The sequence below is a fragment of the Corvus brachyrhynchos genome, unplaced genomic scaffold (genome assembly GCF_000691975.1).
Source record: "Corvus brachyrhynchos isolate BGI_N302 unplaced genomic scaffold, ASM69197v1 scaffold14, whole genome shotgun sequence".
Taxonomy (NCBI): Eukaryota; Metazoa; Chordata; class Aves; order Passeriformes; family Corvidae; genus Corvus; species Corvus brachyrhynchos.
Window position 1 is genome coordinate 14,530,068 of NW_008239110.1, and position 17,324 is coordinate 14,547,391.

The 17,324-nt window shown below is 38.7% G+C and overlaps 1 protein-coding gene across 3 annotated transcripts in view; it reads left to right on the forward strand.

The window, feature by feature from the left end:
• TPD52L1 (tumor protein D52-like 1) overlaps positions 1-17,324 on the forward strand; it is a 31,242-nt gene that overhangs the window by 12,090 nt on the left and 1,828 nt on the right. Inside the window, exons 3-7 of one of the 3 annotated variants that reach the window (XM_017739652.1) lie at positions 4,192-4,293; positions 10,889-10,903; positions 13,442-13,480; positions 15,127-15,187; positions 16,475-17,302. In XM_017739652.1, the coding sequence (XP_017595141.1) occupies positions 4,192-4,293; positions 10,889-10,903; positions 13,442-13,480; positions 15,127-15,187; positions 16,475-16,480 (223 nt within the window). In that variant the 3' untranslated portion in view covers positions 16,481-17,302. Of the gene's footprint in view, positions 1-4,191; positions 4,294-10,888; positions 10,904-13,441; positions 13,481-15,126; positions 15,188-16,474; positions 17,303-17,324 lie in introns of those variants that run through there. The other 2 variants (XM_017739650.1, XM_017739651.1) reach the window with 2 other exon arrangements.

Here is a 17,324-nt window from a genome sequence, read left to right on the forward strand (position 1 = left end):
CTTTCCTTCACGTGTTGTGTTTTATGAAACAGTATCTCCTTGTGTTTCCTTTCACTGTCTGTAAAAATCACCTAGTGAGATCTGGTTGTCACAGGATAGCATAACCTAAATGTAGTATATGAAACTGTCAAGTGAAAATGCGGTCAAAATAATGCTGCAAATCTACTTTGTCTAAATAGTATGTTATAGCGCTGGAGACATGAGTTATCTTTAAAGCTGCCTTTAATTGTGTTGGGCATGTTATCAGAATATAACTGCAATATCAGCATGTTTTGTGATAACCTCTGATAATCAGTTTTATAAATAATTGCTTCTGTTAAAGAAATACCCTATTTTGAAAACAGAATTATAATCAGAAGCTGATGGATGAAATTCTTAGGTTAATGTCATATATAAAGATAATGTTCAAGTGTTCACAGGTGAGTGTTATTTACAAGTTTACAATTGAGACAGTGGTTGATATAACTTATTTGTTTAATCCTTGTTGTCTATGGAATACATTATAAATATTTACTGTTAAGTGCTAAGTGAAAGCACAGACTATGATCCTTGTTAACCATTACCAGCAATTCTTCTGTGCTACAGAGTATTTTCAGATGCCACAAAATCAGAGCAGGCATTCCTACTCTAACTGAATAAATCAAGTAGCCTGTTTCTACTTTTGCTAATGCTATTGGGTACCTGGTGTAATGCTGATGGTGCCTTTGTATGAATGGAATGATGTATTTGTGTAAAAATGCACACCATGGCTTGGATGGAAGGTACTGTTTCTTGAATCCCTGTATCCTAAATTATCTGAGTTTGTTTTTGCTGGAGCATTTCCACCTATAAGTTTTGGGGTCACTGGTCTAATCTGAGCTGCTGGCTGGCTGACTGCTGAGGTGCTGTCACCTGTCTCAATGAGCTGGTGGTCAGCACTCACCTAAGGATTGCTAGCAGTGGCTGCTCAAAGGATGACAGTGCACAGGTGTTGTAGATGACTTAGCATGCAGAGCACTTGGTGGTGTAAGGAGGACTTAAACCATACATAGAGCACTTTTTCCAGTTAATGTGTCTGTAGTTCTTACCTGGAATATCCAACTTTATTTCTGGTGGTAAAGGTTTCTGAAGATGAGGTAGGCTGTTCAGTGAATAAAAACAAAAGTACAAACTGCTCTGAGTTACATGAGATGATGCAAACTGCTTGGTCAGATGATTAATGCGAAATACAGCTGAGCAGATTCCCAGGTGACAGAGAGAATGTGTTGAAGAGATCATTATTACCAGAGTGCTTGGCAAGATATCAAATGGATGCTGAAAATATGACATAACTACAAGGATAAAAATATCTGAGCCAAAATACTGTGCATCATATATCAAAATACCAACACAGAGCATATCTAACTACAGTGAGGCAATGTGCTCTGTGGGCAGATTATTTATGAAGAAGGCATAGTGATACATATAATGGTGGAGAGGTGGGAATGGGCAGGGGGTTGATTTTTAAGCTATCAGTGAGCTCAGATGTTATTGATTAATAACATCATAGTAATATTGATGAAATTAATGTTTCTTGTCTCTGCTGACAGGTATTGTATGTTGTGCTCAATTTTCACCTTTGTTATTTTGTTATTCCTTAAAGCTTGTCTTCAGCATTGCTGAAGGGAGGAGGGGTCATGTCATAGGTCATTTTTGCTGAAGTTGGTGCTGAAAAAAGACTGGTTGTGTAACAGTTTTAGCTGGATTTACACTCTTATGTAATGCCAAAAGTATTAGGAACACAAATGCAGTCACCATGTCTTTCTTGCTAGTGGACATACTGGAGGATGTTGCGTTTATGTGATTTACAGAGAAAACATAATATTGTTGGAATGTCAAAATCAGTGTCATATCAGCCAGTTTCCAGAAGATGTGTTCTAACCAATGTAATGTTCAGAAATATGTAGGGGACTCTAATGTTTCTCAGTGAAATTTAGGTCTGTCTGCTGTATGGGACATTTAGGACTGTTCTCTTAATCATTTTACATGGTGTGAAGAACATGATAAGACATGGAGACATTTTGTCATAAAGTTAAATATGTGAATAAAATTAACTCCAAGGTGTCATTTCAAAAAATCAGTTCAATCTGAAAAGTATTTTACTATGTACATTCAACCTGTACATAAATGGGTTGTGCTACAAAGGACCTTTTAGACTTGGAAGTCAAGTCTTGGCCTTCATTTTGTCATCAGCAAAATTCCACTTGTGCTGAATGGTTTAGGAAGCTTCTCTGTTAGCAGACACTTTAAGACTTGTATGCCACAGGCAACAGAATATTTGGTTTTCTTCTTTTTCATAGGCAACTCTTACCAAAAAACTACGTGCTCATCGTTTGACTGTAGCATCCTTATTTTAGGGTCTCATCCCATTCTAGTTTATGAGAGTACATCTACTCTCAGCAAGTGAATGACAGAGCTATTAAACTAGTAAAGCTAGAGGACGAGGCCTCAGTGAAATGGGTATTGCATTTTTCTATGTCCAAGGACAGACTGGCTAAGGAGAAAGGAGATCTGGTAAAAACCAATCTTCTCCATCTTCTCTGTGTTGTACTACAATAAATAAAACAGGCATGACCTTCATCCTTTCTAAGTATAATTTGTGTTCCTTCTGCCAGCATTGCAATGTTTTAGTCCTTGTTGTCATTCAACATTGTGCATGTGCTTGGTTCAGCTTATCTAACTGGAGACTCCTAGAGATTTGGTACCCTAGTCTTCAGTTACTCCCTGTGGATTGTCTTGTTAGTCAGTGAAAACAGAGACAAGCACCTTCACAGTAGGAGCCCATTCACTGGTAGTTTAAGAACTTGTTTGATCAGTAGGATGCTGGGGTTTAGGAACATAAAATCAAAATATATTGTCTGAAAGAACAGAGCGTTATGTGGCATCTGCTGTCAAACCAGTGGTTTGTAAAACACAATCCAGAACAGAGGACTTTCAGCAATAGGTACTGCTGGGGCTAAAAGGATGTGACATAAAATGTGATGTGCCATACTGCAAATGTTAATCTTATTTCCCCTCCTTCCTCCACAAAGTTATTGCTTTCATATACATACTAATAAGGAGAAAATACTCTGTTGTAAGGACTTAGGCAGTGGGATTCTCTTTTATCAGTCACCAGTGTATTTTGGTACATGCTTGCAATCCTACAGTTCTTGTTCTAAGGAGAATGAGAATCAGTGGAATTTTATTTCTGAATTTTTCATGATCATTTCTTCAGTTCTTGTCTGCCAACGCACACCACAGGATACAAGACTGATTATAGTGTGCTCTCCTTTTGTTACTAGGTCAGTACTTCTAATTCTGAGCTTGTCTGCGTCACTGGGAGTATCAGATAAGTTACTCAGAAGGAGGCCTCTGACATGCTCAGAATTAGTTTAGTCAGCAGAAAATCATCTGTGCAGAAAAGCTTATTGATTACTCTGAGAGTGCAAGTTTACTGAAGGGTCTGTATGGGTCAGAATGTGTATTCTGGATCAGTAAATTAAGATTATTCTGTTTGAATCTGCATGCTATAAGTGAAATTAGTGACATCTTTTAAAATAATTCAGTCCTACTGAGAATATGCATTCACTATCTAGGTTTCTTCATCTTTCTTTCTCTGTCCTTCCCCAAGCCTTCTTTCTTTAAAGAAATTTTTAAAAGTGAGGAAAAAAAGGAAAATTGTGGCATATGGAGACAGATTTGATAATTTTTTTCTATTTTCAATATCACAGAATCATTTTGTATCTGTTAAATTTACCTAATATATATATGCTTGAAATAGCTGAGGTGTATTTGTTGTGATTATTTTCGTGCTTCAGACAGCAGATTTTGCCACAAGGTCAGTGTCTGCTGGAAGAATACATACTTGATGTAAATATGATTTTCTGTAAACAGAAGTTGTATCAAACAGGTATTCAACAAATCACTGCATTCTTCTTTTAACCAGTTTGAATGGACCCATCTGGGGGATGTTATCTGCAAGGAGGAAAGAGAGGATGGCTTAGTGAAGGATTGCTCTCTGGAGAGCCCTGCACTTTGTAAGCTGTGCAGAAATGGGCATCCTCACCTTTTGTTTTGAGCTATGTTTCTTAACATTTCAGTGGTTGGGACTTTGAGGGAAATTAATTGCAGGGATTCTAGTCTCTCTTTTTTAATACTTAACACTATTTCTGTTCTGTTTTTTGTTTCCAGTTACAAGAAAACACACGAGACCCTGAGCCATGCGGGGCAAAAAGCAACAGCAGCTATCAGCAATGTAGGAACAGCTATCAGCAAGAAGTTTGGAGATATGAGGTATTGGCATCTGCTGCTTCTCTGGTCTTGTTTAGAGGACAAAATGTATAAATCATTTGTCAGCTCTTCTTTTCCTTCTATATTAGTGTTTTAAAGGTTCAAGTAGTTCGTAGTGAGAGTATTTACTAACATTCATGTTTTAACTGAAAAGAAGGCATAATGATGACCAAAGATATAATTTATATGAGTTCTGTTTTTTTTTTTAAAAAGTATAGTCAGAAATCCTTTCGGAATAACTTTGCAAACTCAAAGAAACGTACAAGTAAAATGGAACAAAAGATTGCTGTTAGATCATTATTAACCCAATTTTATTCATATGTGGATGCTGGAGAAAAATACCATCTGAAGAAAAGAAGCCTATCTAGGACCTGCTTGTGACAAGACAGAAAATATTTCAGGCTATTTTTAATCCCTTTTTTCAAGATGTGCTGCAAAGTTTTGTTCTGCAGTTGTATAAAAATAGATATGATGGAAGTAACAGGAGTTGGGGTCAGTAGAGCTGTCACTTAAAGGAAACTTCAGTGTCAGGCTTTATATGTTGATGTATCTTTTAAAGTGTTGGTCTTACAGTTCCTCAGTATGAGAACAGAAATTGTATACTGTAAACCAGCGTTCCAGTTTTCATTAGGTAGTAGGATTACAGAACTTCTTGAGTGTTTGAAGGAGTTGATTTTTTGTGATGAAATAAATGGACATGGGTAACTCTACAATATACTGTTTGACCTGTGGAGTTACAGTCTCATTTATTAATACTGCATATTATCCCATTGGTATGTATTCCCTTTTTTGTTTTTTTGTAATGTATGAGGTAACCATATCCTAAGAGCTGTGTGTGCTGCAAATGGCTGAAGCTTAATTCATGGCAGCTAAAACTTTTTTCCACTTTTTATTCTGGATCTTAAATCTTTCGAATCCCCCCTTAATACCTACTTTTTACATACAGCTTAATAAATCCTCTATAGAAGTACTAATGTTTCTCTAGGTGAAACTAAAGAAGGAAAATCTTCATTACTGTGTCATCTGCTTTACAGTGTCTTTTTCCACACTGCAGTTCAAAATGGAAATTTAGTGAGTGACTTGCAACCAGACTATAAACATAACTAAGAATTTTTGACTTTATACAGTTAAACATTCTTGAGTAGTATATGCCTATCAAAGGATAGAAGAATAAGCAGGCGTGCAATTATATTTTCCTAGTATATTTTTTTTTAGCATTCAGAAATCTGAGAGCTGAGAACTTTCTAAAACAGAAATTTGAGCGTTCATTTAGATGTTTCTTGAGGGTTTTTCTTCATGAATTTATCTTTTTCAGAATTGATTTTAACTTATATGAGATTTTGAAATTCATAACACCTCATGTCTCCCCAGATGAATAGGAATTTATGTGGTAAAGTCTGTTGTTCATTCATTCATTCCCTATTTGGAGTCTCCCTGGTCTTTCCTTTGGTGCCTTCTGGCTCTTCCATTATGAGAAACAGTGAGTGAGTTCTTCTGACCTTCATTTCACTCATTATTTCTTGTGGTTTTATTGTATTTCACTTCTGTTCCCTCTTTACAGGCTCCAGCTGGATGAGTCACTTTCACAAGTCTTTTTGCTACCTTTGTTAATTCTTTCTGCCTTCCCTGCATTTATAGCTGTATTCTGTATTTTTGAGGAATGTATAAGATGTGTGTGATGTATTTGGCCCCACATATTCCGTTTCATTTTATGTTCTTTCCTAACACTTCCTCTTGTGAAAAAGATGAGCCCACAGCTCAGCAAACAGGTCCTGTTGCTGTTTCTACCTTTTAGATCCCACAGCAGCGACAAAGAGTTTCTGTGTGAATACCTTGAGCGCTGGCTCTGGATCATAGAGGGAAGGATGACTTAGCAGTTCAGGATTTCTCAGGTCCTATTACTTGTGCTTTGCACATGGTGTGAGATTAACTGCAAAGGCAGAAATGTCTTCACTGATCTAGAGTGCGGCTCATGGAGCCGCACCCAGCTGAAATGCGCGCTGAAGCAATAGAGCATGTTTATCATTTAATATTTCTCTTAATTAATCTCTTACCAAATGCCTTTGTCTTACCTGTCAGTATCAGCCCTCATGCCATGGCAGTCATGCTTCTGACATGGCAGATGGGCGATATTTATCCCATTAGCCCTTTAGCCAAGGGCTCAGAGCAGAGGCTGAGTCCATTTTGATTAATCAAAAATCTGGTTTCTAGTAGCTTTCTTTGATTGATATTATTACCTTGAATCTGGTTGGGAATTTTTCAGGAAAATATGAACTACCAGTGCTGCCTTTTTTGTGGGTACTTGCTGTTTTCATTTAAGTTCTCAGTTAGGAGAGTTTTCTTGATGCTTAATGATGAAGCAGCAAGCAGTCTAGCCAGGCTCCCATAGTTATAGAGAGCGTGGTGTGACTTGGGCCTTCTGCATCTGCTGCACATCCTAAATCTGCAGTGATGGTCAATATGCTTCCCTGAGCAACAAAGCTGGCCTAAGTTCTTGGCTCAGCTTGGGCAGGTGCAGTTCTGTGTGGGGTCACATTACAAACCTTATCACTTAAATAACCAGGTTTTAAAAATCTTCCCCCTCCCTTTCCAATCCCAGTTGTGTTTGGGGAAGTAAACTGTAAAGAGGCAAGAATTTTCTGTGTCATTGTTGGCTTGGCTTTTTTGCTAATCCAAATAATTTTATTTCAGTGATCTAGTGTATGGATTATCACCACCCCCTCCCATAATGCCCTTTTAAACAAACATTAGACTCTAGCTTAATTCTCTTGGTTAGGCATTAAGGTTTATAGTCACCAATGACATCCAGATGCAAATCCCTGTTCTGCTTTCATTCAGAGCAGAAACTTGAAGCTGATTTCTAAAATCCAGATGTCATCATAATTCCCAGTATGTTCAGCAGCCTTACTGCCTGCCTGTGGTGATGGTGATTTTGAAAGGGTTTGTAGTCAGACTGACTAAATACTGAAGGCTGCCTTCTTCATAAAACAAAATTCTGTTTTCTACTTTGCCTGTTATATCCACTGTACAGAGCACTATGTGCAACACATTTTTCTGTTCTGAAGTTGCTGGGTCTTAATTTTCATCTTGTTTTATCTCTAAAAATATTACTAAAATATCATATAACAACAATAGGCCAGATAGACTCCCCCAAATGTGCTATTTTGCTGTGTTAGCATTCAAGAAGATAAAATCTATAAGAAAGAAAAATGACAAAATTCTGCATGTTTGAAAGAACAGAGGTGCCACCCTTTGGGGACCAAGTGCTTTTCGTGCAGCTGCTATGCTTCTCTTTCATCCCCACCCCATCCTCCCAGTGTCACAACTCTCTAATTCATTTTGTGCATGAATAATCAATAGCATTTTACATTTTCTGCATTTTGTATTAATTAATAGTGCCTGTAAGGTCTCTTTACAGTAATAATGCATCCTGTTTAATATCGTGTTTCTAGAAATACCAGAAATGCATATAAAACCAGTGTACAGATACTTTTGCTTTAGAATACAAACCAGACACTAGCAGTATAGCTAAGATAATAGATTCTTCATTAATAGGTCTTGTGATTAATTATATGCCAGCAAGATTTTTTTTTTGCTCCTACATCTCCAGCTCATATTGTCTCCTTTAATATTTCTCTGGTATGGAAGGTGAAGGGCAAGGGGATAGTCCCAGGTCACTCACAGGGCAGTGATCAGAGGCTCAGATCTCTCAGTATAAGATATTGCACTGACATTTTAACCTGGCTCTTGCTAAGAAGAGCACAGAAGGGATAAAGTTGAGGATCTTTATCCCTTTTTCCTTTGCTTTCTGCTAAAGTTTGGATCTTTTCATGCTCATGCTATAGTGCTGGACTATTCTTTAGCTGCCTATATGGACCTGTTTCATCCCTGCTTCTGCAGCTGTCTATATGGATCTATGTTTCATCCCTGCTGATGACCTTTTTAGAAACAAGTTGTGATACCAAGTGAGAGACTTTCTGGGTTTTGGGTTGCTTAAAAATAAAAAAAAAGAGGAAAGAAAGAAAAAGTAAACTACTTACACTACACTCTATATGCACGCTACCACATACATTGCTGCTACTGAAGTAAAGGTATTTAAAGATTAAGCTAACAAAGGCATGCATGCAAATTAGGATGTCAGCAGTTACATTTTGTATAGCTCCTTCATTCAGCTGTCTGGTACGTTTTCTTTAATTACATGATCACACAGACCCCTTTCAAATTCAGTGCTTGGGATGAGCCAGCTCTCAAGATGAATGAAGGTAATATAATGCCTCATTCCTGCCAGGGATTGGAAGGCACACGTGGAAAGACACAAAAGACGGCAGCAAGAGAGAGCCTGGGGGCATGAGTGTGGCAGTTGAATGTGCTCCTCAGAGATCAGCACAGAAGGTATAGAGGAGGCACCAGAGGGGTGGAGAAAGGCAAAGTTCATCTGTCCCCAGAGGGGCAAGAGAAGTTCTGGGAACTACAAAGCAGATACTGGAGGAATGCATTAACCTGTTATTTTCTAAGCTTCTAGAAGATGGCATGATGGCAAAAACATAAAAGGGTTTGTCAAGAACAATTATCTTGAACTGACAGCACCTGTCATAGAGGATAGATGGGAGGTAGATGTGATAGAGCTTGACTTTGATAAGGCTGTCTGTACTCTTTCTGCAGAACTGGAGAAATACAGCTTAGGTGTTATATTTTAGCAGGAAGAGAGCATAGGGAACTGAAAATTATATCCAAAGAATAGGTCTCAGTAGCTGACCATAATGCAGGATTTTGCAGGCATCTGTCCTGAGTCTGTTACTCATCAGCATTTTCATTGCTGGGTTAGATGAAGGTGTCAGGATGGTATCACTTTGAATTCCCATATGACTACAGTGGCAGGGTATGTAATCACTTTAGGCACCAAGATTAGAATTCCACATTATTTTAAATTATAAAATTCAGTGTAGGAACGCTTTACTGACAAATGAAAAAAAAATTCAAAAGCAGAGATGGGGGTCACTGGCTAGGCAGCTTTGCAGAGAAGGGCTAGCAAGTCTAGCCTGGTGGCTTATGGGTGCAGCTGAACAAGGGTTATATCTGAAGGCTATGAAATCTCTCTTATTTAAAGTTTCTAGAAGCAGGTTGAGCCAAAATCTTTTGGGGGATGGTTCAGGTATGATTAATCTGCTTTACCACTTTGGGAGTTGATTTTTGGTGTGCCTTTATTGTTGTGTGTTTTGGTTTTTTGTCATTGTTTTTTGTGGTGATGATGGAGTTTTTGCACAGCCTTTTAGGATTTCTGTGATCTAGGGATGTTCTGGGCACTCAGAACTGTTGTTGGATCTGAATTCCTTCAGATGCTGTAGGTGTCATGCCTGAAACTACCCTTCTCAAACCCTTCTGTCTTTTGATACCCCTATCAAGAACATAGCAATACTACCTTGCTTCAGAACGTAATTTCATAACCATTTCTTTTGCTGATGGATGAGGCAGTTGTTGCCTCTTACTTCCACAGACATTCACCCCTTCATTTGTGCTGGTTTTTAGAGGTCTGCAGTAAGAGATTTCTTTATCATATGTCTGTGCAAGTATCTGTATTGGCATGGAGAAGGGGATGGCTGTTACTGGGAGCCAGCAGGCAGTAAAAGGAGGGCAACAGTATCACTTAAACGGGTCTAAGCAGAAAGGTGTTGCGAAGATAAACCCATGAATGTTTGAGAAGCACCTATATACATGATGATGTCTGTAACCCTGTAAATAAACCTGAAGAAATCAATGCTTTTCTTTGGAGCAAAGTTTGAACAGTGCACAGTAAATAATGCATCACCCCACACACTGAGAAAGGATGTGAAAAATAAGTATTTGAAGAGATGTTCATTAAGTGTGCACCATCTATCTGGCTCGCTGCATGAGGCAGGTGTTCCCTTGAAGTGGTCTGTAATTAAAGACTACATCAGTAACACAGATGAAGGAGAGGCTTGTCTGCCTCATCATTTCTCGACTTTGGAACATTAATGACATCCTTTGAATATTGTATATTAGTGTGTCTCTCCCAGTTCTGCCTTAATTAAGTTTCTTGTGAGCTCCAACACAGTGTCAAAGTGTTTCAAGTATTGTTTTCAACAAGGAACAGGTATTTTAGAAAATGTCATTTTAGGAATTAAAAACTCCTTATTTTTTCCATACCTTTCTTTACTGAGAGATGATTAAGGAATTCAGAGGGGAAAACAGGACATTTGCTCTTATGTACATGCACAATTCCAGTTCACCTATACTTTTTTTAATGATACCAAGGGAGGCTATGAGGGAAGGAAACCAGTTAGCATTGTTTAAATCTGATCTAATGAAGAGAACACAAAATTTAGTAGACAGAACTTCTGTGCTTCTATGCGTACAGTATAGGTAACTGCATAGAGAAGGACTGCGTGAAAATTTTTGCTTTGGAGGGATATGAATTCATCCACATTCTACTGTGAATTCCAGCATCAAGATTTAAATGCAAATTGTTTTATTTTTCTCCTTGGGTAGTTTGACATGCTACAGATATATATGTCTAATTTTATTGCTTTTGCCTAATACTTTTAATTCTTGCTTTTCTTTCCTTGTGCATCCACCACAGATCGCATTCAATTGGGTAAGACACATTACTCTCCTTGAATACTGCCTCTGTGTTTGACAGGATTTGTTTTATGGGCTGTAATGCAGTAACCTCTTCCCTTTCAGCATCATTATATAGAATAAAAGCATATGGTACTTGAACTGTTATGCCTCATTTTTACAGCATGGTGAGTGTAGAAAGAGAAGGATTGGACTAAGTGTTTGCCTTGAGTAGATTAGTCTCAAATTCAAATAATGAATGCATTCAAAAGACATTGGTCTTGGGAAAACCTACTGATATGTAATCCCATTCTCTCAACCATATTTTTTGTCAGAGGGTTGAACATGAGCAACAAAGAGTAAAAATTCTATTCAGCTGAGTTTTGTAAAGATTATATGAAGTATTTAATTACCTCCTCTTCAATTGAGCAAAAGTATCTTGGTCATGATTTTTTAAAAGCCTTGAGTCCTGGGGAAATTTCCAAGTTCTGAAGATGATAAAAGAGTTCTTTATACTTAGAGTTTGAGTTTATTGATTCTGTAAAGCAGTTGAATATATGATGAATTAGAAAACAATTTTATATGTACTCAAAGATTCCATAAGCGGTCTGGCTTTACATCAGTTCACCCTGAAGAGAGGCTGAACAGCCCTGAATGCCCTGCCAGTCCCTCTGGCCTTGTATCTTCAGTGCATGGAAAAGTTCAAGAGCATTTTTTCCATTCAGCTAAGTTATGCTAACAAGGACTCTTACTTCATTGAGTAAACTTCAAAGTACAGCACAGGTTGACCTTCTTAACTCACTCTGACATGAAACTAAAATGTAATATTTACCCACCTCTGTCATGAAGGATCTCTTCTCTGCAGTGATCACCATCACAGACATGTATGTCTTTTTTTTGGGCTTGTACTAACAGAAGATATTTGCACTGTTTCTATAACTTGCATTCTTACCTCTTTAGAGAAATTAAAATATGAACTCAAAAAATGTGCACTTAATATTTGGATTGTCTGTCATGTGCCATCTCTCAGCTTTCTGAATTTAATCTTCTGACTTAAACCTCTATATTTGGAATGTTTTGCTATTAGAAGAGGAGCAGTCTATGCTGAAATACTTCCAAACTCTATGTTTGCCTATTTGTTGTGTGCTACAAGACTAAAATGGCAAGGATGCTTGCTTAATTTAACAAGCATTGTTAAAGATTTGCTGCACTTGTGAAATGTTTGGGCTAATCTTTCATAAGTCTTAAAAATTATGTGAAAACTCGAACATGAAATATTTGCATTGTCTGCTGTCAGTTCTTGTCTATCTGATCTTAGCAGAAGCCTTAAAATATACACAACAGGAAACAGTTTGCATTAGAATTCATGTTCCACCTGCTTGCCAAATAGCTCTTCTATCCCTTCCCCACCCCATTTCTGAATCTTTAATCTGGGGAAAAAAAATCTGTGTATAGACTCAGTGCTGCTCTGATTTTGTATAGTTTAAAACAAACACACGTGCTGTTTGTATGAGAGCTTTATTTTTTTAATGCTATAATCATGCTTTGCTTGCAGCCAAGTGTTGGTGGCCCTTATAGTAAAGCTCTCCCTGTTCTCAGTCAGACCAGGCTGCAGCTGTCAGTCAACACTGAAAGTAGCAGTGCAGGGATTTTTGGAAAAAGACGCACTCTTGCAGCACACACTTTACTTAAAGCGCTCAGATCTAAACGTGCTTATGGAAAGTTCTTAAACTTCAAATGAAGGTTCTTATTTGGATCAGGTTTGATGCTTCCCAGGAGCGGGGAACAGGTGATGCTCTGAAAGCAGAGTTGGTGGCTCAGGTGGGAAAATTTGGCTCATGTAAGTCAAGCAGTCAGAGTGGGTGGCATCGGTAGGGCTAAAGGTGTGCAGCGTGATTTGGGGATCTTTGAGTAATGCAGAGGCGCCATCCTCTGCTTGCAACCTTCCAGTACTTCTGCTGCTGGGAAGTCTGAGGAGGGAAGTGTCACAAGGAGAGCTGGACGAGAGCTGTGTAAAATAGCTCCCTACGTTTGGGAAAGTTGAGGAGTGAAGGAGGAGGTGAAATGTCCTGGAGAGGTGTGGATAAGTGAGTGCTGCCTTTCTGGTTAAAGAAACCTCTTGTTTACGTAGCCAGTTGTGCAGGAGCTGTTTGAGATTGGGAGTCAGCCGAACCAGCTCTGCTGATGTGCACAAACCTGAAATATCCCTCCTGCTTAACACAGAGCTCATCCTGTGTCACTGTGGGACAGAGAGGTGGCTCTCTGTGCCCCTCTCACGTGTCTCTGTCGATAACAGGGGGCTGTACCATTTAAATAGATTTTGTCAGGAGCTGTTTTGCATCATTCTTTTGAGCCCTATTGCAGGTCAGTTGACCTGAGAATGTGGTAGTAAGATCTTTAGTACTGAGAGTAAGCTGGAGTTTGACATCCCTTGCCATCAGGAGAGGAAGAACACCAACAATCTGGAAAATATGTGTATGTATATTTAAAGCTAAGTTTAAAAAATACACTATAATCATATTGGAAATTGGATTTTACAGCTTTTTTTTTCTTATGTTTTGCTTTCATCCCACAGCTACTCTATTCGCCATTCCATAAGCATGCCTGCAATGAGGTAATGTGCTACCCACATTCTATGTGCTATGGTGATGTTCAACCGAATAATGAGGGAGGATTTGCATACTTTGATCCTGATCCTGCAGTTTAGTTGGATGTGTAGTCTCACTTCAATCAATTAAGGTTATTCATGTAGATGAGGGCTGCAGGACAGGCTAGCTGTGGGTTTTTTCCATTTTAATTGTATTAACTGTTTAATCTCTTGTACAAGCCTTTGAGGAAATGAAGCAGTTCTGAGATGTATTTGGATAGCTGATTGTTATCAGGTTTGTATGACTGAAGCTGAAATTCAGTTGTTTTGCTGTCTCTAGAACATCATCCAAAGCCCATTAACGTCAGAGATGCTTTCCACTCCAACAGGCTTTGGATCACGCTCCTACAGAGGGATTTTACATGAGTGCTTTCATATTTTTAATGGCTATAATCACGCTTTACTTGACTGCAGCCAAATATTGATGTCTGTTCAAGTAAAGCTCTGACTGTTTTCAATAAAATTAGTATCCAGCTTTCTTTTTACTCCCTTGGCCTCTAAATACATCCCCACTCTGTGCCAAGCATGTGGGCAAAACAAACTCCCAGCTATATGATGGATGCTAATTAATTCAAATTCAGCAGGTGGGTAGTTTAAGGCAAGCATTCACCGATGTGACCTATGGGTCAAATATAAGTTATAAAACTCAGTTTCTCTCTCCTTTTGACCCTTCTTGCCCTGTGAAAAAATTTGTCATCTAAATAACAGAAACTAAATTTGCATTATTTTCCCAACTGGCTTCTGTTTGCCCTTCCCTTAAATTTGGGTAATTTTAACGGAGGAAAAATTTAATTTTAATTTAGCCTGATGAGGGATATGATATAAATGTATTTGCAGAACCAGGAACTGTGCTGGACAACAGTGCCTGAGCTTCAGAGTCTGTGCTAATTACGAAGCACAATGTATGCTGTAAATGAGCTCTCAGGTGTCAAGCAAGGAGCAGAGAACCAGAAGAAGGTCCCCTTTACCCACTGTAGACTTGTCCAAGTCTCCTTTGTGCTGGGTGAACACAGAGAAAAGCTTAGCTTAGTCAGAGAGCACCTTAGGAACACAGTCTATCTAAAGTCTTTATCTTTAAAAGCAGCAGTCACAAAATCACAGAATAGGGGGTCAGGATTCCTCAAAGGCATTTGGGACCCACTTCCCATGTAGTTCTAATCTCCTTCTTCCCAGCCTTAGGACATTAAACTTGACATCTTTTTAATAATGTAGGTTATGAACTTGCTTATCAGCTGAAAAAAATGTTTATTTTTTTACAGCAACAATACAAATGGATAAAGTCATAGAAAAGCAGCATTACAGGCAGCATTGTCTGGTTGTTCTTCTGAGAACATGACAAATGTATCATAGATTAGGCAGGCCAGTTATCATTTGGTTTCAATTACTAGGCAGGTTCTGCTTTTGAAAATTTGTAGCTACAAAATACTCATCCGATTACCATAATTGGATTTGACTGACAGAGCACAAGTGAGTGTTCATAGCCCTGTGCTGCCAGCCAGCCTTCATTCTGCCCTGGCAGTGCTGCCTGGTAAGAACTGATCAAACAGTGGCATTATCCCATGATGTTGGCAACTGACTCGTTTTCCTCCCTTCACCTTTTTCTTTTCTCCTAGGAATTCTCCAACTTTCAAATCGTTTGAGGAGAAGGTTGAAACCACTGTCACAAGCCTTAAGGTAAAGGTTAGGGACAGACTTGCATGGCTGTGTGTGTTGAAGTGTGACAGCTTAGTTGTCCCTATCATTTGTACAGGAGACTGATTGAATTTGTTCTATCAAGAATTTCATGGTAGTGCAAGAGCTCTAATGGAAAATGAAGGCAATATGCAAAGAAATTGTCTTTCTTTGCTTTGTTGCTACGAAATTATTTCTGCTGCCTGCCAAAGTTAGCAAGTGGTCTCAGAAATACCAAAAATAGTGGTGGTAAGGAGTGTCTGTTCCCACTCACCTCAATGTGTCATTCAGAAATAGAAAAAGGTAATTCAAACTGCACAGCTCTGAAGACCATTTCCTCTCAGTGATCTGCTTGAGGAGCCTGATCTTATTTTGTTGATTAAGCAAAGGTGTTCTAGAGGAGAGTATTTGTCATGCCAGCTCAGCCTGTTGTGTTCAGAGTGCTCTTAGATCATCCTTTAAGAAATCTGTAATTAAGCAGGACAATAGAGTAAGTTTTGAGTCTGAAATAATCCTCCACCTCTCATGAAACCTTCGGTGTCCATCTTTATTGGCAAACTCACTGACATTTTCTGAAACATTTTCTTTTTGTATTCTCTTTCTTTCATTTTCTTGTGCGAACGGAGTCATGGATCCAGTGTAGACTGTGGACAAACGGGAATGTCTCAGCATTGCTCCTCTTTTTCCCTGCCTCTGTTCCAAGGCTTCCAAGATTAGGAAGACCAGGGGATGGGGGGAGAAATCATGGAGTTACCCTTCAATTCTAGGATTTTGTTGTGGTCTCAAAACATGGAGAACTACCCAGAGAGGCCCCTGAAAAAAGAACAGCAGTAGTCTTATCATCTTCCTCCCAGCCCCCATATTAGCTACAAATCTTCAGTGATCCTACAATGTTCTGCAGTCAGCCAAAACCAATGTTCAGATTTCATAACATTTAGATTTTATTTGCTCTTGGAGTTTGAACTTTAGTTGCAGCTTTCTTGGGAGAGTATACTAGTTCATTTGCCCCTGGAAATCAAACAGGACCAGGGTGCCTCATTCTTTTCAACTTTTCTGAAAATCTGAACTCTGATGAATTAAATGTTTTATTGAACTTTCAAGCTAGGTAAGCTGCTGTGCTAGCTAAAGAAACAGGATTACATAGGATTAACCCTTTGGAAACTTAGAACACAAAGTTCATTTAATTAAAATAATCTTCCTAAGCATTCAGTGGCTGAAAGGCTGAAAAAATGTCAGCTTGAGTTCTGCTGCAATTCTAGGATGGAGTAAAAAGTTTTGTCCTATTTTCAGGCTTGAATCAACTTGGAGTGGACATATCAGCAAGCAGAGCCACAAAAGAATGTTCTCTTACGAAGACAGCCTAATCACGACAGCTTTGTCTCTTCGTCACTTAGTCTTGGTCATTTCCAAATCTTTAGATGCAGCTCCATCTTGGTTAGGAAAATTCTTTTTCAGAGATTTAGTCTTACTGATTTTTATTTTTAATACTTATTACAAATTCAGTGACCTGAAGCATTCTGGAAGTAGATGTGCAAGCACATTGGATATATTTCAGTAATGTATTTTGGTATCTATTCCTTGCCTTCCCCCATGAAAATGCTGCTGGCAGTTTTATATACCAGTATCTAGGTAGCTACAAATGCCTGAAGGGATTCAAGCTGCTGGGTTTGTCCTTTGGTTACTACATTCCTTCTGCTGTCCAAAATCCCAGTATGGTTTATGTATTTTGCGAGCAGCTGTGTTGCCATTGCTGGCATGTAGGCCACTTTACTCTGCAAATTAACCAGTTCATTTTAATATCCATCTCTAATCCAGCCTGCCTAGAACTGGAAAAAACAGTGAAACCAGTGTGAGCTACTCAGGTAAACAACCACATTGGGTTTACTGCTAGGGTCTAGGATCCTACCTGGCATCTACTTAGGGACTGGTTCCTTTAAGCATATGAGACATGCCACTGGCAGATTCTGTGATGGCAGCCTAGTTTAGAAATTGTGGAGTAAAGAAGCTGCTTTATTTGACTGGTTTTATAGCTGCTGTTCTTAGGAAAAACCCATCCCTATGTGTTCTCTGCCTGAACAGTTCCCTGCCCTCCATGGCCATGGGGTGGAATGGAAAGGGGACTTGCTTCAATGTGAGCAGA